The 22,671-nt window shown below is 37.0% G+C and overlaps 1 protein-coding gene across 6 annotated transcripts in view; it reads left to right on the top strand.

Annotated features, from left to right (window-relative positions):
- LOC135712892 (glutamate receptor ionotropic, NMDA 3A-like) overlaps positions 1-22,671 on the top strand; it is a 91,577-nt gene that overhangs the window by 55,582 nt on the left and 13,324 nt on the right. For 3 of the 6 annotated variants that reach the window (XM_065235984.1, XM_065235982.1, XM_065235988.1), the window contains 3 exons: positions 8,537-8,671; positions 11,452-11,878; positions 17,258-17,328. In XM_065235984.1, coding sequence (XP_065092056.1) covers positions 8,537-8,671; positions 11,452-11,878; positions 17,258-17,328 — 633 coding nt within the window. The remainder of the gene's footprint in view (positions 1-8,536; positions 8,672-11,451; positions 11,879-17,257; positions 17,329-22,671) is intronic. The other 3 variants (XM_065235986.1, XM_065235983.1, XM_065235987.1) reach the window with 2 other exon arrangements.

Here is a 22,671-nt window from a genome sequence, read left to right as displayed (position 1 = left end):
CTGTTCTCTGCTGTTCTCTGTCAATTTCTAGTTGTATTAAGTTCCTAATGAATTTCAGGAAATTTTAACCGTTCGGTTCCCGTTCCTTGCCACAATAAACGAGTTTAAAAAGTCGGAAACTTGTTTCTCTCGTTGCATACGCAACACCCGTCATCTGCAAGCTGCCTTAGCGAGCAATTTTCATCAAGACAACCATCAATGTCTTTTACATAAAAATTATAAAGAAGGGGGCTTAAACATGAGCCCCATGTAACTAATTCGTGAAGTTTTCGAGTTTCCATGAGAGAAGCTCATATATTTCTCAGACAAAAAGTTGCTCAAATAGCTGTTCATAATTGGTGAAAGCCCACTATCGTGGAGTTTATCCGAAAGGACATCGATATAAACAGAATCAACAGCTCCCTTAATGTCCAAGAAAACTGAACTCATTTGCTGTTTTTGCAAATTGCGTATCTGAAAGTAAACCATTCAACTCCACTCGTTTGTCTAGACGAAAAAGAATCATTTTCTCCAACAATTTCCGTATACAGGACAGCATCGCGAGTGAGAAAGAATCTTATTTATTCTACATTGATTACATGATTTGAAAAATTTCGTAATGGCATCTTTTATGTTTTTCCACTTAAAATATTCTCTTATTTTGAGATAAAGTCTGAGTCTACCTACATGTCCACCTGTAGGTAGTATATGATATTGCTTTAGGATATTCAGTTTTTTTTATAGTAAGGAAAGCTCCAAAAGCCCTGCCTGTCATTGTGTTGCGTGTGTTTTCTCCTTCTGGCACAGTGTGGGACTCTTAGCCACTAAAACCTTACTCGCCTCTAGCCACTATCCCCCTGGAACTCCCCTAGAGTATTTCATCGGGGGTGTGTGCTCAAGCACTTCTCTTTAGCTCAGCTATCCGGCGTTGCTAAATCGCTGATCATCTCGCCATTTTCGTTGCAGCTCCGACAAAATTTACGTCACTGCCTAGCTGACGACGCTCCACGTTCTCTCATCCCGGCACATTTCATTGACGACATTTCCCGCGCTAAGGGTCGGCATCTCCACTCGCACTGCTTCAAATCTTGGGCAGTCGAAGACCGCGTGCTCCGGCGTTTCGTTCACGTTGCCAAACCCGGACAGAGGGGTGACGTTGCGTGTCCGAAGCGATGCAGGTACTTCCTGAAGCAGCCATGACCAGACAGGAACTGCGTCAAAAGGAAGTTGACTTCTTCATGCTTCCTGTTCACCCAGGTTGAAATAATCGGTACTAGCCTGTGTATCCATCTACCGTTCTCCGCTGCGTCTACTCCTACTGCCACTTAGCCATCGACTCCGTTGCCACAAATGTCCGTACTCCTCTGGTATCTCTTCGCATATAGCACTCGGTGTCCTCCACCAAGGTGATGACGATAGGTATCATACCGGCGATAACGCATAATGCTTCCGTAGAAATTGTTCTGTACGCACTCACGACTCGCATAGCCATGAGGCGGAACGTACAGTTCAGTTTTCTTTGGTTCTTCGTTTTCAGCGCTGCATCCCAGGCTGGACCTACGTACCTCAGTATCGACAACGATACACTAGAAGACGCCTCTTGCTGCTGCTTGGTCCAGAGTTGTTTGGCATGATTCTAGCTATCGCATTGATGGCCTTCGCCGTCTTCTTACATGCGTAGTCGACGTGGCTATTGAAGCTTAGCCGGTCATCGAGTATCACTCCAAGATACTTCAGCACGCGCTTTGATGCTATGGCGTTCTTCCCGACGGTAATTTCTGCCCGCTGAACAGCTTTACAGTTACTAACCAATAGCAATTCCGTTTTGTGGTGGACTATCTGCACCTTTGCTTCTTGCATCCAGTTGGAAACCGTGTCGATCGCCTCGGTTGCCAGCATTACCACCTCTTCCAACGTCTCGTCTACTACCGCCAACACGACGTCGTCCGCAAATCCTACGATCTTGACTCCTTTGGGCAGCTTCAGCGTTAGCACGCCGTTTTACATCGCGTTCCAGAGCGTTGGGCCAAGGATGGAGGCTTGTGGCACACCCGCCGTGATCCGGATTGATTTCTCTCCCATGTCAGTCTCGTAGACTAGAACCCGGTTCTGGAAGTAACTCCTTATAATGCTATACAGGTAATCATGAACCCTCATTCCATGCAGTGCTTCGGCGATGGCCTCCCAGCTGGCGCTGTTGAATGCGTTCTTCACGTCGATCGTTATCACGGCGCAATATCGATCTCCTCTCCGCTTCTGTTTAGACGCTTTCTCGGCACTCTCGACCACTGTCCGAATTGCATCCACCGTTGATCTCCCTTTCCGGAATCCGAACTGCCTCACCGACAATGCATGCTCACTCTCCGTGCATTTCGTTAGCCTGTTGAGGATGATCTCTTCCAATAGCTTTCCGACTGTATCTAGCAAGCATATAGGCCTATACGATGCTGGATCCCCCGGCGGTTTTCCGGGCTTCGGCAGCAGCACTAGCTTTTGTATCTTCCATCGGTCCGGAAAGTGACCTTCATCCAGACAGTTCTGCAGCACTATCCTGAACATGTCTGAGAACGCCTGGATCGCCGCCTTCAACGCCACGTTGGGGATTACATCCGGACCGGGAGCGTCTCGGCACAGCTCCTTGAAGCAGTTTCACTTGCTCAGCTTTATCTCCCGTTTTAGAGCGGCCTTGGCTTCTCGAAACATTACCCTTCGCTCTGCTCTGTCTGCATCAGTTCTTGCCCGCTGAACGCGCCTTCTGGTTCAGAGACAACTAGCGCGGAGGTTGCTAAGTGCCTCGTTCCACCAGTAAACTGGGCGCTTCTGTTCCTTGGCTCCGATTTCCTCGACATGGTTGTGCATGCGCATGCCCTCGCTAACGATTCGGTCAACTCGTCCGCGCTTTGGTCTGGGACGCTGCTGTCTACCCGGAGAGCTTCTACAAAGAGATCCTTGTCGAATGCCTTCGTCTTCCACCTCCGCTTGCTTACTTTCGTTTTCCACATTGCCGTAGGTATCCATTGGCCAAAGCTGTACCTAATCCGTTGATGGTCACTATGACTGTACTCCTCACACACTCTCCAGTTCATACTTGCCACTAACGACGGACTGCAGAAAGTGACACGTCGATAATGGTACCATCTTTGCGGAAGGTGCTGATGGTTCCTTCGTTGGCCAGACTGACGTCCAACTTTGCCAGAGCTTCCAACAGGCTATACCCTCTTGCGTTGGTACATCTGCTTCCCCAGTCCACTGCCCAAGCATTGAAATCTCCTCCAATGACGGCTGGTCTCCGTCCGGTGAGCTCCCCGGTGAGTCCATCTAGCATCTGGTGAAACTGCTCCATTGTCCTCCATCTCGGGGTTCATAGCAACTACATACGAAGGTTCCATTAATTTTGGCGATCACAAAACCTTCGTAAGACCTCGTCACCACTTCTTGTATGGGATACCTGCCCATAACTTGTTTTACAACTTTCTTGTCATTGACCTAGTGTTTACTGTGAGGCACTGAGTGTTTTCAAATCCTCTGATTTACTTGGAATTCTTGACAAAGCGTCAGCACATACGTTGTCTTTACTAGGAACAAATTCGATGTCAAAGTCAAAATCTTCCAATTCAAGTCTCATTTTAGTCAACTTAGAGGTAGGATTATTCATACCAAATAAATAGACTAGTGGTCGATGGTCTGCACGAACCTTGAACCTTCGACCATAAGATATAATTTAAAATAGTTAATTTCCCAATGTATGGCAGTTATCTCTTTCTCAATTACGGATTTTTTTCTCCTCTTGTTACATTTTATGCGTCTGTTGTCAAAATAAATTCTTTTGAAAAATCTGGGTAGCGCAAAATTATTGGAGACATCAGAATTTTTTTAACTTGTTTAAACGCAACGCAAGAAAATTTAGATCCTTTCTTTAATAAATCATTAAGTGGTTTAGTAATTTCTGCAAAATTTGGTATAAACTTGCGATAATAATTACAGAATGCTACAAATTGACGTACTTCGTCGGCATTTGTAGGTATGGGATAATCTTTTATAACTTTATCAAAAAATATTGGAAACAAAACATGACTCTTTTTAGAATCTCACTCACAATTAATTTTTCTCTTGCTAACCAATAGCCAAATTTCCTAACACAGAATACCTCCGATCACCGAGTATCTCAGCTGTTTCTATATGAGGACGGTTTTCTGTATACATCTCTCGCATACAGTTGTCACAATCGACTATCTTTTCTCACAGGTCGTTTCCAATACGCACCTCGCATCGTTTCTCTTTCTCTCTATGACGGTTTCCAACACGCCAACTTTTTATTTTGATTTGTGGTTTTCATTACGCACTCAATCATTGGTGGTCGTCCCGGCGCGCCATTTTATTGTACCAGGGATTTTCCTAAAGCACCTCTTATTTTTACGCTGACGGTTGTCTTAACTCGCCATTTTATGCTGGTGGCATAGGCGTAGCCAGATAGGGGCAGGGGGGGCGACTGCCCCCCCCCCCTAAACTCGGCAACACAAAGGCTTTCGAGGAAATGGAGTTCGGTGAAATGGCATTCGGCCAAATTTTCCATGGTAATTTTTTTTTTCACCCCTCCCTAGCTCGAAACCTGGCTACGCCCTTGGCTGGTGGTTTTCATTACTCACCTGAGCGGTTGCCCAACACGCCTCTCTTTCTAGGTGGTTTTCTTTAAAGGTGACCTTCACCCTCGACGGTTATCTTAACACGTCATTTGGCCAGCGGTTTTCTTAACGCGCTTCCATTATTTTTTCCCTGACGGTTTTCATTACGCGTCACTAGTCACTAACACTATTATATTTTCCCGTGCCGAGTGATTCCACAAAAACAATTAATTATGCGATTACTCCTGGCAGGATCGCCAATGTAAATGCCCAAAGAATTACGTGAATCGATGAAATCGCCATTATGCCTTATTACTGTGAAATCACCCGGCACAGGAATTTGATTGGCTCGCAAAATAGGACTTACCTTTCCTGGAGTCTGCTGCTGAATCTAATGAAAGCTTTCGTAGCCACATCCTCTGTGCCGTGCTGCCAATGTTCCACATCAGTCGTACCAACATTGTATGACAGTATCACAAACACTGTCGTTAGTGGGGGAAAGGAATCTATGAATATTAATTCCCGTATTCATGTATTATTATTATAATTATTATTATTATTATTATTATTGTTATTATTATTATTATTATTATTATTATTATTATTATTATTATTATTATTAATGCGTCCATTGTTATAACTGTATCTATTATTTCTTCGGAAATTGTTTTGTCTATCTCTGAAAAATAATATTTGCATAGGATTGCTATTTTCTGAAATGTTTTTGTTGACCTTTTGGATTGCTTCTTTAAGATCCGTAAATTTTCCTGCTTTTAGTATCAGTTTTACTTCATGACTACTGATTCCATCTATCAAAGCATCTAATCCTAATTTGGTTGACATTTTTTATGCGACTACGACTGGAATTTTGTTGGAAATGTACGAATTTTTGAGTTGAAGGCAAATTCAATTTCTTCACAAAAATTCTGACTTGAGTTTTTTAATTTAACTGTTTTCAACTTTGCAATAATACTTTCAAGTGTTGTTCTATTCTGGCACCTGTTCTTTACATCTTGTACTATTATTGCAATTGTATTGTCTTCATTAGAGAGTCTGATACGAGCTTTACCTGTAAGCCTTTTCTTTAGAAATGTTGCTGCAATGTCTGCATGTGCTGCATCTGTTAGTTCCAGAAGTAAATTTGTTGAATCTACAAATAACGCATTTCGCGCCAAATCGAATCGAAGCAACACCCTATCAGATTTCAATGAAATTTTCTGGATGTGTAGACTTTGACTAAATAAGGGAATTTGAGAAGGGCCAAACATTTGCTGTCGATTTTTTTCAAAAAAATATTATGGAACAATTACAACTCCTACAAAAATGTGTTGTATCGATAACTTTTAGGAAATTGTCCAAATTTTCGAAAAAAAAAAGTAAAAAAATCTATTTGAGCCCTTCATTGAAAAAATCGACTTTTAAAATTTAAAGTCGATTAAAAAAATGGCCATGTTTGATTTGGATGAAACTTTGCCTCAAGATAGGTAGTTATATACATCGCAAGATGGGCACTTTTAAGGAAAAAAAAATGTTCTTGCAAAAACTTTTTCATGTCTGAACTGATCTTTTTTTAACGTACCATTTTCACACAAAACTAAACCAGTGAAGCTCAAAATCATCTCAGAACCCAATGAAGCTCAATTTGTGATTCAATTTTGTCTAATCAGCAACTCACTTGGATTAATCGAGAATTCCATATGAAAAGGGCTTATATCATTAGAAAATAATATAATTGATTATATTGTCTACTACTGAGGCAAAATCCGATACTTCTATAGCAACTTAGCATTCTTAGCTAAAATTGTCCATAAAGAATTAGGTACGAATAAAATTTAAATTGAGATCTTCTTTCGTATCAACAACGATTTGGAAGTCAACCTATCGCATCATAATTCTATATGCCCTTCTGTTATTTATACCTAAACCACAGACAAACAGACGTAACTCTTTGAAAAACTTGTTCTTGAAAACATAGTATCTCAAAACATATAACCTCAGTAACGACATCTCTCTGGCTTCTCGCGGAAAACAAGCTTGCTCGCTAACTCGTAAACAATATTGCATAAAAGTTCTATAGAATATATAGAAACGTCAAAGTGATCCGATGCCAGCGCTGCGGCGAGTAGTTCGCGGAACTGATAATATTCAAATCAACCGTTAAATGCATGAACGAAGACACAAATGATTTTGTTTCCGAGTTTATAAATGGACGAAAAGAACACGTTCAAAAACGCCTGTTAATGATGTCCCTCAAAGAAGCGTACATGATTTTTGTTGATAAATATAAAGATATTTAAATTTAGTTTCATTGTATTTACACAATTGCGACCAACACATTGCATTTTGAATTGATTGCATTATCTGAAGACACCTTTGCTGAGAAATTTTAAATAAGAAAACTAGAGCAAAAAAACTGTTTTTTCAAGAGCCACCCTAACTCAATTCAAGAAAATAGCTCTAAATCGGCCAATTTAAGAGATACAAAAAAGTTATCTTCAACAAAGTTGCTTATAATCAGCTCAGCTATAACTTTGCCGAAGAATGTATACCTTAATTTATTCAAACAAAAAAGTTAGATTTTTGATTTTAATGATAATAGGAACCACCCTAGAATTCATTGTCATAAAAATGAGGGCCTAACTATAAAGAATAACTTTGTAGAAGAGACTTTTAGTCTAAAGTTTCAGTTTCAGGCTCAAAACATATCATTCCACCTAAATCTGCATTCTGGACCACTGTGCAGTGGCTGAATACTTATCGTTGTAATTTGGAAACGATTATCAGACAGACGAGATATCTCGTTGATAAAATTAACAAACTTAAAACTCATGACTTTATTTACAAACAACAGTCATATTTTCTAAGAAATAAAATAGAATCATCAAGGGGAATTTCTAGCAATTTGTGATTTTTCTGAAAATGGTTCATTCATTATCCAAAACGCTGCCCAAGGATATCACTGGAATAATTCTCAAGCAACAATACATCCATTTGAAGTTTATTATAAGAGAGATAATAAACTTGAAAATGTTTGCTTCATTATCATAACAGAAGTAATGACTCACGTTGCAGTTCAGTTGTTCATCTCAAAAATGATAGATTTTATTAAACAATCGATAGATTTTTCCAAAATTACTTTTATGTCAGATGGGACTGCATCAGAATACAAAAAAAATAAAAAAAAATTGCTAGTCTATGTAGATTTTACTCAAAGCATGGATTAGAAGCAGAATGGCATTTTTTTGCAACGTCTCATGGAAAAGGTCCATGTGATGCCATTGGTGGCACTCTCGAGCGAATGGCAAAAATATCTAGTCTTGTTCAAGATTATGGAAACACCATAACAACTCCAAGAGAATTATATAACTGGGCAGTTGAACAAACAGAGAAAAATATCACAAAACTACGTTTCGAGTACATATCCACTGAACAGCACATAGAAATTTCAGAAGAACTCGAAGAACTATAAAATAGAACAAAGACAATATCTGGCACACATAAATTCCACAGTTTTGTGCATATAACTGGTGACAAAGTAGCGGCAAAAAGGTATTCTAATTCGGAAGATTAACTGAAAATATTTAACTCGTAAAATGTTGTGAAACCTTTAATTAATTTTTCTGCTAACCTTTCTATGGTAGGTTTTAAAATGCATATTTCTTGTATCGTATCCAAAATAACAAATTTAAAACTGCACAATTGTCGCAAATAGAAATGTGTATAAATTTTACCTGATGTTTAACTCCGTCCATCGTATGTTGGTTGTCTTCTGCAGAGATTTATCAAAATTAAATAAATGTCACCAACACATATTCTATGCACGGCATTGCACTCACTGCTCATTATTAGTTTTTCTGACCATAAAAAAAATGATAATTTGACTAGAATTTAATTTTAATTCAATATTAAGCGTTAACGGCATGCTTTTTTTTCAGGAATGGCACTATTGACTTATTGATGGCAGATTCGCCTATATTAGACTATTACCGAGCAACAGACCAAGGATGTTCATTCCAGAAAGTCGGTGATACTTACGTTGATGATTCCTATGCAATTGGAATGAGCAAAGGGTAGGTATACACCTGGATAATTAACCGTTTATAGAGTAAAAGTATGGTATAGTATAGTAAAAGAATGGTCAGGCGTCACTAATCTAACTGCTAAAATCCGTTCCAATCAAGCATGGCAAGAGCAAAAATAAAATTGAAATTGAACATTGTCGAATGACAATAAATATTTAGGAATGTAAGAAATGTCCGAATTACTGTAGAAGTCTTCTACAAAATTTTAACAGAAATAGTTTTGGAAGAAATACCTCTGAAGAAAAAGAGACGTCCCATAAAAAAACAAAATTGCCTGCCAGACAAATAAAAAACTTGGAAATCGAAAGCAAAAAGCACATAAAATTTACATTAAACACGATAGTAGTGAAAATGTATCAATCTATTTGGACATATGCGATCAACTGAATTTAGCCATCAGTAATGCATTTGAAGAATATAATTCAAAAACTGAACTATAGTCCTGTCCAAAGAACTTCTTTAATTATGTAAATTGAAATCTGACGATTTTCCTTCGATAATGCATCTTGACGATAATGTAATATATTCGCAATTTTTTTCATGAAATCAACATGACATTTTCTGAAGAAGATCGCGACCGCGATTATTTTTTACGTTGGCGTCAATCAATTTCAAGTTCAGGATATTTTGCAGGCATTGAAAAAATTAAAAGGTTCTGGACCTAACGGAATTCCTCCAGTATTTATTAAATGTCTAGCAATGGAACTCACTGATCAATTGTTTTGGATTTGTAATATGTCTCTGGAATCCGGAACCTTACCAAAAAAATTGAAAAAAAGCTCATTTCTAGTGCCTATCTTTAAATCTGGCCGAAAATCTGACGTACATCATCTCTTGCATTCCTCATCGTTTCGAGGAAATTGCCAACGAAAAATTATTTCTTCAAATCAAAAATAGAATAACTGATATACAATACGGCTTCTTCAAGGGTCGTTCGACCTCGACAAATAAAATTTAACGGAAAGAAATCGAGTCAGTTCAGGCGTCCCCAAAGGTTCTCTTCTTTTTATTCTATACGTTAACGACATTTCTTTCATTCTCAAAAAACTAAAATTGCTAATCTATGCCGAGGACATGAAGCTCTTTTTGGAAATAAGAACTGAAGAAGACATCAATATATTCCGGAATGAAATATATGTTTGCAATATATGTGTACATATGGTGCATAAAAAGTCTACTAGAATAAAATGTAAAAAAAATGCAACTTAATATCATTTAGCAGGAAAAGAACAACATCAAACATTTCAATTGCATTTGGAAATCAAAATGAAGAAACATTTATTCACAGGGCAAATAACATCAAGCGCCTTTGCTTTAACTTTCAGGACCCATACACAATTAAAACACTATATATTGCCTATGTGAGGTCAATGCTGGAATATTGCAGCATTGTATGGTCTCCATTTTCAATCACGCACTAAGAAAGATTAGAATCAGTACCAACACAATTTCTATTATACGCTCATAGTAAATTAGGTTGGACATCATTTCCTCTTACATCATATGAAGCACATATAGTATCATATGGTTTCATTTCTACAGAACAAACCTCGTTGACAGCAATGTATTTAGGTGCAGAACCGGCATAGGCGTAGGCAGAGGGGGCGGGGGGTTCGGCGACTGCCCCACTAAACTCAGCAACACAAAGGCTTTCGGAGAAATGGCGTTCGGTAAAATGGCATTCGGCCAAATTTTCCAAAGTAAATTTTTTTTTCGTCCCTCTCCAGCTCGAAATCTGGCACGCCCTAGAGAACTGGTTATGATGACATTGATCAGGCAGTTTGGCATTGGCCGGGTAATGATGCCTCCAGAGCACGTCTATTGGATACACAAGTAACCCGAGGTGACAACCCTTCCGTGAAGTAAGAGATGTATTGGGAACCCGTGATCTTCCCTACATGCAGGCAATCTACGAATTCCTTTGTTTGTCTGATGTTAGAGTTTGATGTGATCATCCCCTCCTTTCCACACATTTTCCAGCAATTGTGTCCCAGTCTCATTATCCACCTGTTTCTGTGCTACTTGCCCCTGCCCAGCCAGCATTTGGTCAACCGTTCAAGAGTAGTATCTGAAGGAGGCTTCAGAAACCTGTTTTCTACCTAGCTCCTTCCAATCGAAATTGTGACCCATTAACCTCGAGCCCGCCACGAGTAATTGGTAACCAATACTAACCTAGATTTACTGCTGCTTAAAATTTTAATAAAAAAAAAATACGGATTTCTGGCTCCGCAAAGTGTCACACACGACTGAGCCTAGTAAATAAATTTTCATGCACCTACTCGGCAACTCTGAAATCGAAATTTATTAGCCATAAACCAGCATCGCACAAATTATGCAAAATATGGGCCATTAAATCGCATGATGGCCTCTTACAATCAATACTGTGAAGCCGTTGACTTTAAAATGTCTTGGCATAAACTAAAGCAATATTTCAACTCCATACGGAAACTGCTTAGTTCTTATTTAAGATAAAATTGTACTTTTTATTTGTTTTTCAAAGATTTTTTTATAATTATATATAATTAAGAAAAAAACTGTATATGTATTTGTACTAACCTACGCTGGTTGACGAAATCAATAAATCAATGAATAAATAAATTCAAATTGTTCGATTTTAGCGGATTTTAACAGATGTCCATTCTTTTACTGAAAGTTTTTAGGTGTTCAGCTTCATGATTAGAAATACGATACATGATTTGAGAATATTTCTTATTAGTTGACAGGTTGAATAATTGCTGCGGAAATAATGAATTTCTCGTTTCTTCTAGATTTCCGTTGAAGGAAATGATTTCAGCACTAATATCCAAATATTCTAGTGATGGATATTTGGACATCCTAACGGCCAAGTGGTACGGAAGTTTAGCATGCTTTAAGCTCGATCGTGACATTGGCCAACCAAAGCCTTTAGGAGTTGCAGCTGTGGCAGGAGTGTTTTTGTTGCTTGGATTGGGAATGATTTTAGGGCTTCTTATTTTAATTTTCGAACATTTGTTTTACAAGTACATGTTGCCCATACTAAGACATCAACCGAAAGATACAATATGGAGAAGTAGGAATATTATGTTCTTCAGTCAGAAACTATACCGCTTCATAAACTGTGTGGAGCTAGTTTCACCTCATCATGCGGCCAAAGAGCTGGTGCACAGTATCCGCCAGGGTCAGATCACCAGCTTATTTCAAAAAAGTATCAAAAGGGTAAGTATTGTTCACAAGGCCTTTGACATATAGAATACATATCTGGGGTCTTCTACTTGGTGTCTATGCCAAATTTACACGAAAGCAATGTTTTTCTCTTATATCGTTCTTAACCTGGTTCTAAATAGTTAGTTATCTTTATTAAGGATACTTTCAGCCGAACGCTGGTGGGTTGATTCCCACCTAGTAATTACAGTATTGAACTTAAATCTAAAGATTAAAATTAAACACATAAGCTTGAAAGTAGGTTACTCAAATAAAACTTACGCTAGTTATCAGTAGGTTAAGTAATTAACCTGGTGATTTATAATCTATTCGTGCAAGATAGTGTTAAGGAGCTGTTCATTAACTACGTAGACATTGCGTAGAATTGTCCAAACATTTTTTTTTTAATTTGTATGGGCCTTGAATAATTCCCAACCCCTCCTAACATGTCTACGTAATTTATGGACAGCCCCTAACTGTTCGAAAACAAAGGTAACACATGCAATACGTAAAACGATGACGATAAATTCATAATCTTAAACTAACTATTTCTAAACATAGGATAAAATCTATATAGCTTAAACCTACTAGGCGAAATTAGAAGTTGCCACATTGCCACACCCCAGGCCACTTTGAAGGGTGTAACTTTTTTATTTGTCGATATATTTTACTAATTCTTTCGTTACTAGGTGTGTCCACCTGAGCTCTGTAATACAAAATAAAATATACTCCAAAAACCTTGAAAACGTATTTATCGAAATGCTTACGTTGTCTGTACCCTGGGAACAATTTGAACCCAAATTCAAATTGCCGTATCTTAACGAAATTTCAATGGATTTCTGAAATTTTAAATGTAAATGCAAAGTAAATTTGGATGATTTATTCTTCAAATTATCAGACTATTTTTGGAGGGGCTTGTTTTGATGATAAAGATTATTTTATCACGAGATCCCAACTATATAGGATGTTGCTTCTTTCTGCATAGATATTCAGGAATACAAATTCTTCAACACTATGGATAGTGTATGACATAATTGATTCACTAGATGGCGCTAAAACGAAAAGAATCAAGATACGCCATCTTAAATACACATTATATAACAGGTCCTGCTCATATGGAAGGTTACCGACTTCAGCAAAAGTTGTTCAGATGGACAGGACATATCTTGAGAAACAAAGTTTAGTTCTGAATTCACTCACCAGGTGGTGCTAGTCTGACATTCGTTTTGTATTGTTTGTCCTCCTAATTTAACATCTTGACTAGAGAGAAGGTTTCCGGCTACCTATTTCATGGTAAAGAGTTCAGCTCATAATTCACTCACCAGGCAGCGGTAGTGTTTTTTCCCTAACTTAAAATATGAACTAGATAGCAGATTTCCGTCTTCGGTAAAGTTGGTCAGATGGACAGGACCTATCCTGGTAAAGAGTTCAGCTTAGAATTCCCTCACCGGGCGGTGCTACTGTGATTTTAATTTTGAATTGTTTGCCCTAACTTAGCATCTTGACTAGATATAAGGTTTCCACCTTCGGCAAAGTTGTTCAAGTAAACAAGATCTATTTTATGGAAAAGAGTTCTGCTCAGAATTAACTCACCAGTTGGAGCTAGTGTAACACTAATTTTTTATTCTTTGTCACAACTTAACATATGGACTAGATAGAAGGTTCCCGTATTGGATAAAATTATTCAGATGGACAAGACCTATTCAAAGGTGAAGAGATCGGCTCAGAATGAACTAACCACGTGACGCTAGTGTGACATTCATGTTGAATGGTTTGCCCTCAGATGAATTAGATAGAAGGTTTTCGTTTTCAGTAAAGTTGTTCAGATGGACAAGATCTATTTTGTGGTTAAAAGTTCAGCACATAATTCACTCACCAACTAGCGCTCGTGTAACATGCATTTTGAATTGTTTGCCCAAACTTAACATTTTGACTAGATGGAAGGCTTCCGTCTTGGACAATGATAGACTAGACCTATTCTATGGTAAACAGCTTAGCTCAGAATTTACTCATCAGTTTTCACTGTTGCACCACGTTGTTTCGAGTGTTTTGGTTTCCTTTGACAGCTTGCCTAGATACAAGGTTTTTTTTTTCTGACAAAGTTTTTAATATGATCTTAAACTATCAATCATTTTACCGTTCTTCTTCGTTAATTTCCCTTCAGATATCACTGCTGTTCCTAATTGCGACATTGATCGGAAATTAGGCATACACTTAGTTCCGTTAATTGTTAACAGAGGGTAGTGGGCAGAGAGCATATCATGCTTTACTTTTTTGCATTGAAAGCGAATTATTCCCAGTTATCTCAATTTCTAAATGGGAATTTTCATTACTTTCAACCAACGGAACAACATCATCTCAGAAAAAATGGCCTGATGATACGACGTAATGTATCCTAATAATCATAGTTTAGAATTCACACCCCAGAGATCGATGGAGCTTAACGTTATATATGTTTTTGCTTTTATTTGACATTTTAACTAATTAGAATATCGCTCTCGTCAGAAATCTTGATCAGAAAATAATAATCCATTAGTAACAAACTCTGTTCAGGACATTCCTCTCATCCACATTTTGAAAGAAATAATTCAATTAAACTTTCGTTCATTTAAAAAAAATCTCAAAAAATAAGATACGGTTAATATCAGTCACTTTTGTTCATCAATAGTCTAGAATAGATTTTGTCTATAGATACTATAGATTCCATAGATAAGCGGAGGCAAAGTATAATGTAGCCAAACGAATTGTCAGTTAGTGTAGCCAAACGAGCATGACGTCATCCTGGTGTTGTTTGAGGGAGAAGTATTGTAATATTATGAGCACAAAACGTTTTCCACACTCCACATTCCGATTTATTTCGCGGACAACGCAAGAAGGAAAGAAAAAGCAAACTATTCCTCGATTCATTGTTGCAAAGATTTGCTTTGCACTTCATTTTGAACTTTTACGCACGAAACAAAACAAAACTGCACAACCAAGAGCTCTATGATGGCATGAAGTTTATTCACGGATGCCAGTAAGATCATTTATTTTTCATGGTTGCCAAAACAACTTTTTGTGCCTCCGCTTATCTATGGAATATATAGTATCTATAGTTGTGTCCATCTGAACAACTTTACCGAAGATGGAAACCGAGGGGCTGTCAACTTGAGTGTTTTCGATTCATCTACGCGACTTGAAAAGGTGTATTGGGTATTTTAGTTTCAGCGTGTACACATTTACGTATTTTTGTGTGTATTTAGGCCGTTCGCAATGCTGTTGTGTTTTATAACGACTGTTTCAATTTGAAACTAGAACAAAAACGCACCTCTTGCAATGCTGAGTTGCAGTTTCATTATTCGAGCACTATTTTGCACCAGATTTGCAACTGCTCGGTTATTCTATTTTATTTCTGAGTGAGTTTGAAACACGAATGGAAATTTGTTTCAAATTTCTTTGGATGTATTCATAGACGTTAGGAAGAGCTTCACAAAAAAAACGGAGAACTTCATAGAGAACAGTAAACTTTATGGAACTTTATGATTACAAACACCTTATGCGTTGTGCTGATCGTGTTGCAGTTTTATTTTTGACAGTTTCAAATTTATAATTGTCGAGTAGTTTAAAACAATTTTGAAACTCAGCATTGGGAACGGCCTTAAAATTCAACTGATTTATGAAGTTGATCGCCCCTCGATGGGAACCAGTCCATATGATAAGTTGGGACAAACAAATCAAAATTAATGCCATCTAACGCTACCTTGTGAGTGAATTCTGAACTAAACTGTTTACCTTAGGATAAGTATTGTTTATCTGAACAACTTTATCAAGCCGGAAACTTCATGTCTAGTCCATATGTGAATCTAGGACAAACAATTCGAAATTAATGTCACACTAGCACTGTCTTGTGAGTTAATTCTGAGCTGAATTCTTCACCATAATATAGGTATTTTCCAACTGAAGAACTTCGCCGAAGACGGAAACGTTGTTTTGACTATATGTTTAGTATTACTTCTGCGTGAAGTCAACGATTTACATAGTTGAAGATGCTAATTTCAAATAACAGACTAAAGTGGTAATTTTTATACGATAGATGATGGTATAGAATTGATAGTTCCGTTAGAGTACGGCAGTGTGAAAATTGTATATAGAGAGTAGACAGCGAGCTAGGACAACTTTTAAGGAAGGTACAAATCGGTTTTATCAGGTGGGGGGGCACCTTAGAATAGCTCTTTTCTATCTGAACAACTTTGCTGAAATGATAATGATTATTCTCGTTTTAGCGTCATCTAGTGAGTCAATTTTGTCATACACTATACATAGTTTGGAAAACCTTGTATTCCTGAATATCTTTGCGGAAGGAAGCACAATCCTGTATGGATGGGATCTCGTGATATAAACATCTCTATCATCAAAATATGCCTTTTCTGGGTATATTTTTACAGTAAAACCCTCCCTATGAGAGATCCACCTCCTAAAATAAACTTTGATTATTTAAACTTACCTTACGGCAGCAAATTAAATTAACTTTACAAAACATTTTAACATTCAGAAATCCGTTGAACCTTCCCTGAGATATGACCATTTGAATTTGGGGTCAAATTGACCCCATGGTACAGACGAAGGGTTAAACATATTAGTATACGGTAAATTATAAATTTGCTACAGTGATTTTCACATAAATCGCCCATTGATTCGTGATACGATCCTAACGTTCAAAGATACAACAAAAATTGTAAGTTGTTTGTTTGTTTGTTTGTCAGTTGATTGAAATGATATTGTTCTTATAATTTTTGGACCTTTGTAATTTTGTCATAAATTTAACCTAGGAGTTCTTCATCGTTTTTTTTTTTTGCTCCTTCTAAACATTAGCAGTTATTTCGAGGGCGGTAACGCTGGTAGGACACGGGCATTGGTGGCACGGTGGAGCAGATGGAACAGATGCGCCTGTTGGGCGGCAGCGTCCGTGTGGTGGAAGCGACATTCAGCCGCAGCAACAATGGGGCGAGAGTAGCGTCTGACCATATTAATTACCCATTCGGCCTAACGTACTTCGGTCTAATGACCCAGTACACCCTACTTACTCTTAAACATTCAGAGATCTCTATCTTCTTCACAAGATAAACACAAAGCTTTCAGTATAAACGCCAGCGTTCACTGTAGGTACTTGCTGATTCATATTTGTTCTCATTTTTAATAATTTTAAAGGTCTATCAGTCTATTGCAATAAAAAATTTCCCCCAACATTGAATTCGAAAACTCATTTTTTTTTGAAAAACATTGCTATACGTACCATATTTCGAACATCCGTACTTCTATCCCAACCCCTCCTTTCTTGCGTTGCTCAATTAGTGATCAGCCACTAACGTCAATCCTTTGTATTTTTCAATGCAAAATGAATACAATTTGACCTAGAAGGAGGACGAGCAGAGACGCAGGCGGAAAAGCAAGGCACAGTTTTTCGACATGATTCAGGAAATCAGAAGGTAAAATAAAATACATAGAATACGCTAATTTTAAATTACCTATTAATGGGTTCCACAGGTGCTATTAATTAATGGATGCCATTATCAACATAAGTAGCATTATTCATTAAATATATTTATTTTATTTTATGATAAGCTCTTCAGTTCAGGTTGGAAATGAGTGGCTAGAAAACCTATTTATAAGTGCAAGGAAAAAATAGTGTATTGGAGTTGCGAAATGCGTGTTATGAAGAAATTAGAGCAAATGGTGTATAAACCCATAATGTCCGCGATTTTTATTTAAACTTTACTCTTGTATGCAAAATGTCTACATGTTTTTGTGCGTGTGATCCGGGATATGAAACATTGTTTATTGTTTATTTATTGTTATTCATCAGACTCTTTTGTGGTCTTTATGAACATTTAAATGTATACACTGAAATAGAAACATCCAAAAAATACTTTTAAAACATAGAACATTACAAACAGTTATCGCATTAAAAGCAAGCATACCACTCCTAAAAAAATCGTTATAATTTTTCTATAAATATTGGACAAAGATAGCGAAAATAAAAAGAAGCAGATTTTTTCTCCAACTTAAATAAAAATTACGTGTAAAAGCATTATTTTCTACGGCATCATTTCAAAAAGGTAAATTTACAAAAAACCACAAAATTCGACCATTCTGATTATTTTTTTTTTTAGTTTTTTCATAGTGATTTTCATGTCATTTCCAATATTTGTAGAAAAATAAAAACGAGCCAGAATTTTTTTTTGCGGAAAGTTTCCCATTAAAGAGAGCCGTTGTGGGAAGATCCTCGCAGTCATGCTTAAGTCCAATACTAAAAAAAAAATTGTTAAAAGTACTACACATAAATCTAATGTCATGTACTTTTTTTTCTGGTATATATAAATTAATTTCTGGACGCATAGCCGAGGCATCAATTTCTCCTTTCCGCAATTTCGCCTCAAAAACTGAATCGATGAATCGCCGAAAATCTAGCGCGAGTAATTAGAAACGTTGTTCATAAGGTGGCAAGTTTGAAGGATAATTGCACGGGAGATGCGGGAGTGCGAAGAGCGTATTGAATGATTGTTTTCTACATTGTTTCAATCCTAGCAGTCCAATTGGCGTGATACGGACACCAGGCAACCACACTTGGCTCCCAAATGAATCGTACCAGCGAGCAGGTATCGTAGATAGTGTGGATCCTGAAATTTCTGAAGTAATTTTAAAGTAGTATCAAAGCTGTCTATTAGCTTTAGAGATTACATAGCTGTAGTATTGAGCCCTTATCCATACATGAAATGTATAAAAAAAACATCCTTGTAGTGTACTCGAAATGTATGGACGTGACGTAACATTATGAATTGGTTTATACAATTATTCACATCATCTCTAAACTACTAGTACACCATCGCTAGAATTGGTACCTGGTACTACATATAATAATAAAAAATCAAAATTAAAATTATAACACGAGCCTGGTGTGTTATCCATGCTTTCACGCTACAGTGACCAATGTCACTAGTTTAAATCTCTTCCCGGATAAGTCACGAATGCTGCTAAAGTGACCATACAACAACAACATAATCAGGTGCATCTAAACATAATTCAGAAAATAGATTATCTACACACCATAAGCGTAACACTACTGTTTCATTTCCATCCATCAGTAGGATGTGCTTTTTTATTGTGGTATTCCTTGTAATTAACACTTTTTATTGAAAGTCATATTTCTTGTTTTATTTATTGAATAATCACTTATGATCAGCATTAAATTACATAAGAAATAGTTATAAATCTCCAATAGTTCTTAAACATCACATTCATAAAATAAATGTAATATTGATAATCTGTTTCTAAAACTGTTAAAATATAATTTTTGACCATCACTAGCATTCTTTAGGCATTCTTTTCAATCCATTAAATACACTAGACGTTCGTTAACTGAAACATGTTTACTTTTCACTTACAGAACGGCATTCGCTGACTTAATGCGTTTCATGCGTCAACCCAGTTGTCAAATGCATTTAAGGTGAAAAGGGACGTTATTATTTTTCAAAAAATTAAAAGCAGTCTTTTTGTTTAAAACCAAACTTACGTTCATCGTGGAGGCGAACCAGCCTCAGGCCTCAGATAAATCAATCAACTTACGTTCATGAACATGTGGTCATTGCATTCAACTTGCCTACCAGAACACAATGTAACGTATTATAAAAAATATAATATTATAAATCTGGCAGAAAACAATTATTAACGCTCTGGAATTGCATCCACTTGAGTTGACGTCTTGAGTGAAGTTTCTTTGATTCATTACGACTACAATTTGGTGAGCTTTGGCAAAGTTTTAGAACGTTAAATTTGAAATTTTATTAAAAGTTGCTGAACACATAAAAGCTGTACACACCAAATTTAAATCGCTGAGAAGCAGAAGAATTTAGCTGATTTTAGACTTGATGAAAGATCAGCAAACTTTCCAGCAAAATAAGGCTGCTGAAATATTCCAACTTCTGTCAAAATGACAACATTTAACTGATAATCAGCAAAAATTTCAGCAATATTTCTTCACTGATTTTTCAGCAATACAAAATTCTGACAGCACACAGAATTTTTCTGAATAAACTCAATAAGTCCAATTTATTTTCACTTGGGGATGTCAGCTTCTGTTAAAGATGTTTGATACAAATACACAAATAATAAAGGCAAAATCGCCAGGGTCGTTTCCATCCATAATTTATTTAAATTTAATATAACCAGTGCTCTTACCAACTACCAACCCACGAATCGTACGAATGCAAATGTTTGCGACTGTGACGCTTACAGATCGACAGCACTTCACTGGGTGTCCAGTAAACCGTTTATGTTAGCTGAATTTTTCGGTAAAAATATCGTTTTCTGTTTTTCAGTAAAGCTTTTATGTTGCTGATCATGATCCAGCAAACCGTTTTACTGATAAGGAACCTAAAATTTGGTGTGTACATCTTCAAATAACTGAGATATACGAAGTTTATAAAAATTGTCTTTCATTCCCGTTTTTAGTATTATATGTTGAACAATCTTCCAAAGAATACTTTTATCATTTTTCCTCGATTAATTATGAACAATCTTATCTTTTCCAGATCAATGCTATTATTTTAAGAGTGCTGGAATGAAATTTTAAAAAAATCATGATTTTCTGGATGAATTTTGTAAAAAAAAATGCACAAGTTAACGCAAAATGTCGTCAATTATTCAAAATGTACATCAAGTACACTTTAATTGTTCAAAATATCTAAGAGAGATGTATTGAGATAGGAGAAATGTATGTAATGTCGGCTTAAGTGTCCCTAATTTGGGCCCATACATAAATTTAGCAATCGACTAAATTTTTAATAGCGACCAAAAATATCCATTAGTACCGTCCCAATGACGCGTTCATCTAGATAAAATTGAAAAATTGCTGATTTTTAGCGATGGGCCCAATCTTAGGTCCATAGGTTAACACTAGAGCCATTTCTCCTATATTTGAGATACTTGGATTTGAATCAAGCAATATATTTTATTTGAACAAATGCAGCAAAACTATTCTGTTGCTTTTCAAAAGTTAAAAATGCTCAATTTGAATCAAACTACACATTTCAATTACCGTTACGTTACCGTATCTATTTTTGATGAAAATTTCTGGTAATTTAGTTTTGCTGAAGAAAAAATGTGGTGACTGCTCGCTGGGCTGATATGTTTTCATTATAGTAAAAATAGAATTTCGAGGATTAAAAAAAATGTTGTGTTGTTTTTATCTAACTTGTGCATGCCATTTAATATCAGTCCTCAGCGTGGCTCTACCGTCCGTGAAACTATGTTCTTTATATGATTTGTTTTTTTTTTCCTTGATTTGTTTTCCCTACTGAGTACCAATACTACCGACGTCAGAGAGGTAGCTCTCACACCTGGACCATGCCTACCGACATCAACTCATAGACCGGGAACCAACGACTTTACTTTCCTTCTGAAGGAAGGCATGATCAGAGATTTTATGCCTCAGAAAACCCCGGCGGCGCCGATAGGGATTGAACCCAGGCCTTTTGGGATGAGAGGCAATCACTACATCATTGGCGCCGCTTTATACGATTTGTTATACCATTCACAAAATTCAATTAAGGGACTTTCTTGCAGATTGGTTGTGTTTAGTAATGGATTATATGTTTTCATTTTGTGGTGTTTTTATTTTGTCTTAAATAGGTTTTAACGCTGTATTTGTTTGAATTGCGCTTGTTCCTAAGATTAATTCATCCTTCTTCTTGGACCCAATGTTGTTATAATATGACCACAAAATTATAGCTCGTTCGGCACAGGCGTTTGTTACACTGGATCAAAGCTTCTTAACTACCTTATAATCCTCATTTTTATTACACTTAGATCGCTCCAGAAACAAGACACTTGTTGGTATCTTCATGATACTAAATTGTGCGAAACATATGTAGGTAAATTGTAGAAAGATTTAAATTTGATGAGATGAGATTCTTCTGAATAGAATAATGTTTAGTATGAATAAACATATCAGTTAATGAAACATTAATTAAATTAACCTCTTCATCCTTTATTCAAATCAGTTTCTCCACCATATATGGTTTCATGAAAAGAATGCCAAAGTAATGTTAAGTTTTTATAAGTACCAGAGGTGGTTTTTAAATTTATCAGTAACAGCTTTCCCAACTTCCAAGTTTTCGTAGTTACTTACTACCTATTCCGGAGGCGAACCAGCGCCAGACTGAAAACCTCCTTAATAAAGAAAACTTAACTTAATTTACTTACTATCTCCAAGAAATGTAAATCATTCCTCGGAGCAGAAGTAGTGAAAGGAGCTTTGCATGGATATGCACAAAACAAACAGGACAAACTTCTTCAGTCGGAACTGGGATTCAACTTCACCTTCAAACTGCTTCCGAGCGTACGTGATGCATTGCCCCTGGTGGGCGCAATTTGAATTTTTACTGACGATGATAAGCACATCAACCCCAGCTGAAGAAACTCGTCAAAATCCTCAAGATGGTACGGTTTTTTCAGCAAATCTTTAAGCAATTCAATCAAACAAGTCCTTTTGATAACTTCCAAATTGTCATCTTTTAGGTGGTCAAAGCTGCCGTGATCCAATGTATCCCACTTTTCTCAGAATATCTTGACAAGTATATCATCGGGAGACGATGTTCTGGCTTGAAACGACGTTCTGTGTGCTGCCATAAGCAGCAGATCGAACACGTGGTGCCTGCATGGTAACTCTAACAGATTTCTTCCGGTTACCTTAGTCAATTAGATTTTTTGCCGAGATGGTCACCACCGAGCAGCTCGACGTTTTATTTTACTGGATCTCAGTAAAAAAAAAC

The sequence above is a fragment of the Ochlerotatus camptorhynchus genome, unplaced genomic scaffold, assembly GCF_037179485.1.
Source record: "Ochlerotatus camptorhynchus isolate MF236.1 unplaced genomic scaffold, CSIRO-AGI_Acam_v1.1 ptg000512l, whole genome shotgun sequence".
Lineage (NCBI taxonomy): Eukaryota > Metazoa > Arthropoda > Insecta > Diptera > Culicidae > Ochlerotatus > Ochlerotatus camptorhynchus.
This window is presented reverse-complemented; position numbering and strand designations above follow the sequence as displayed.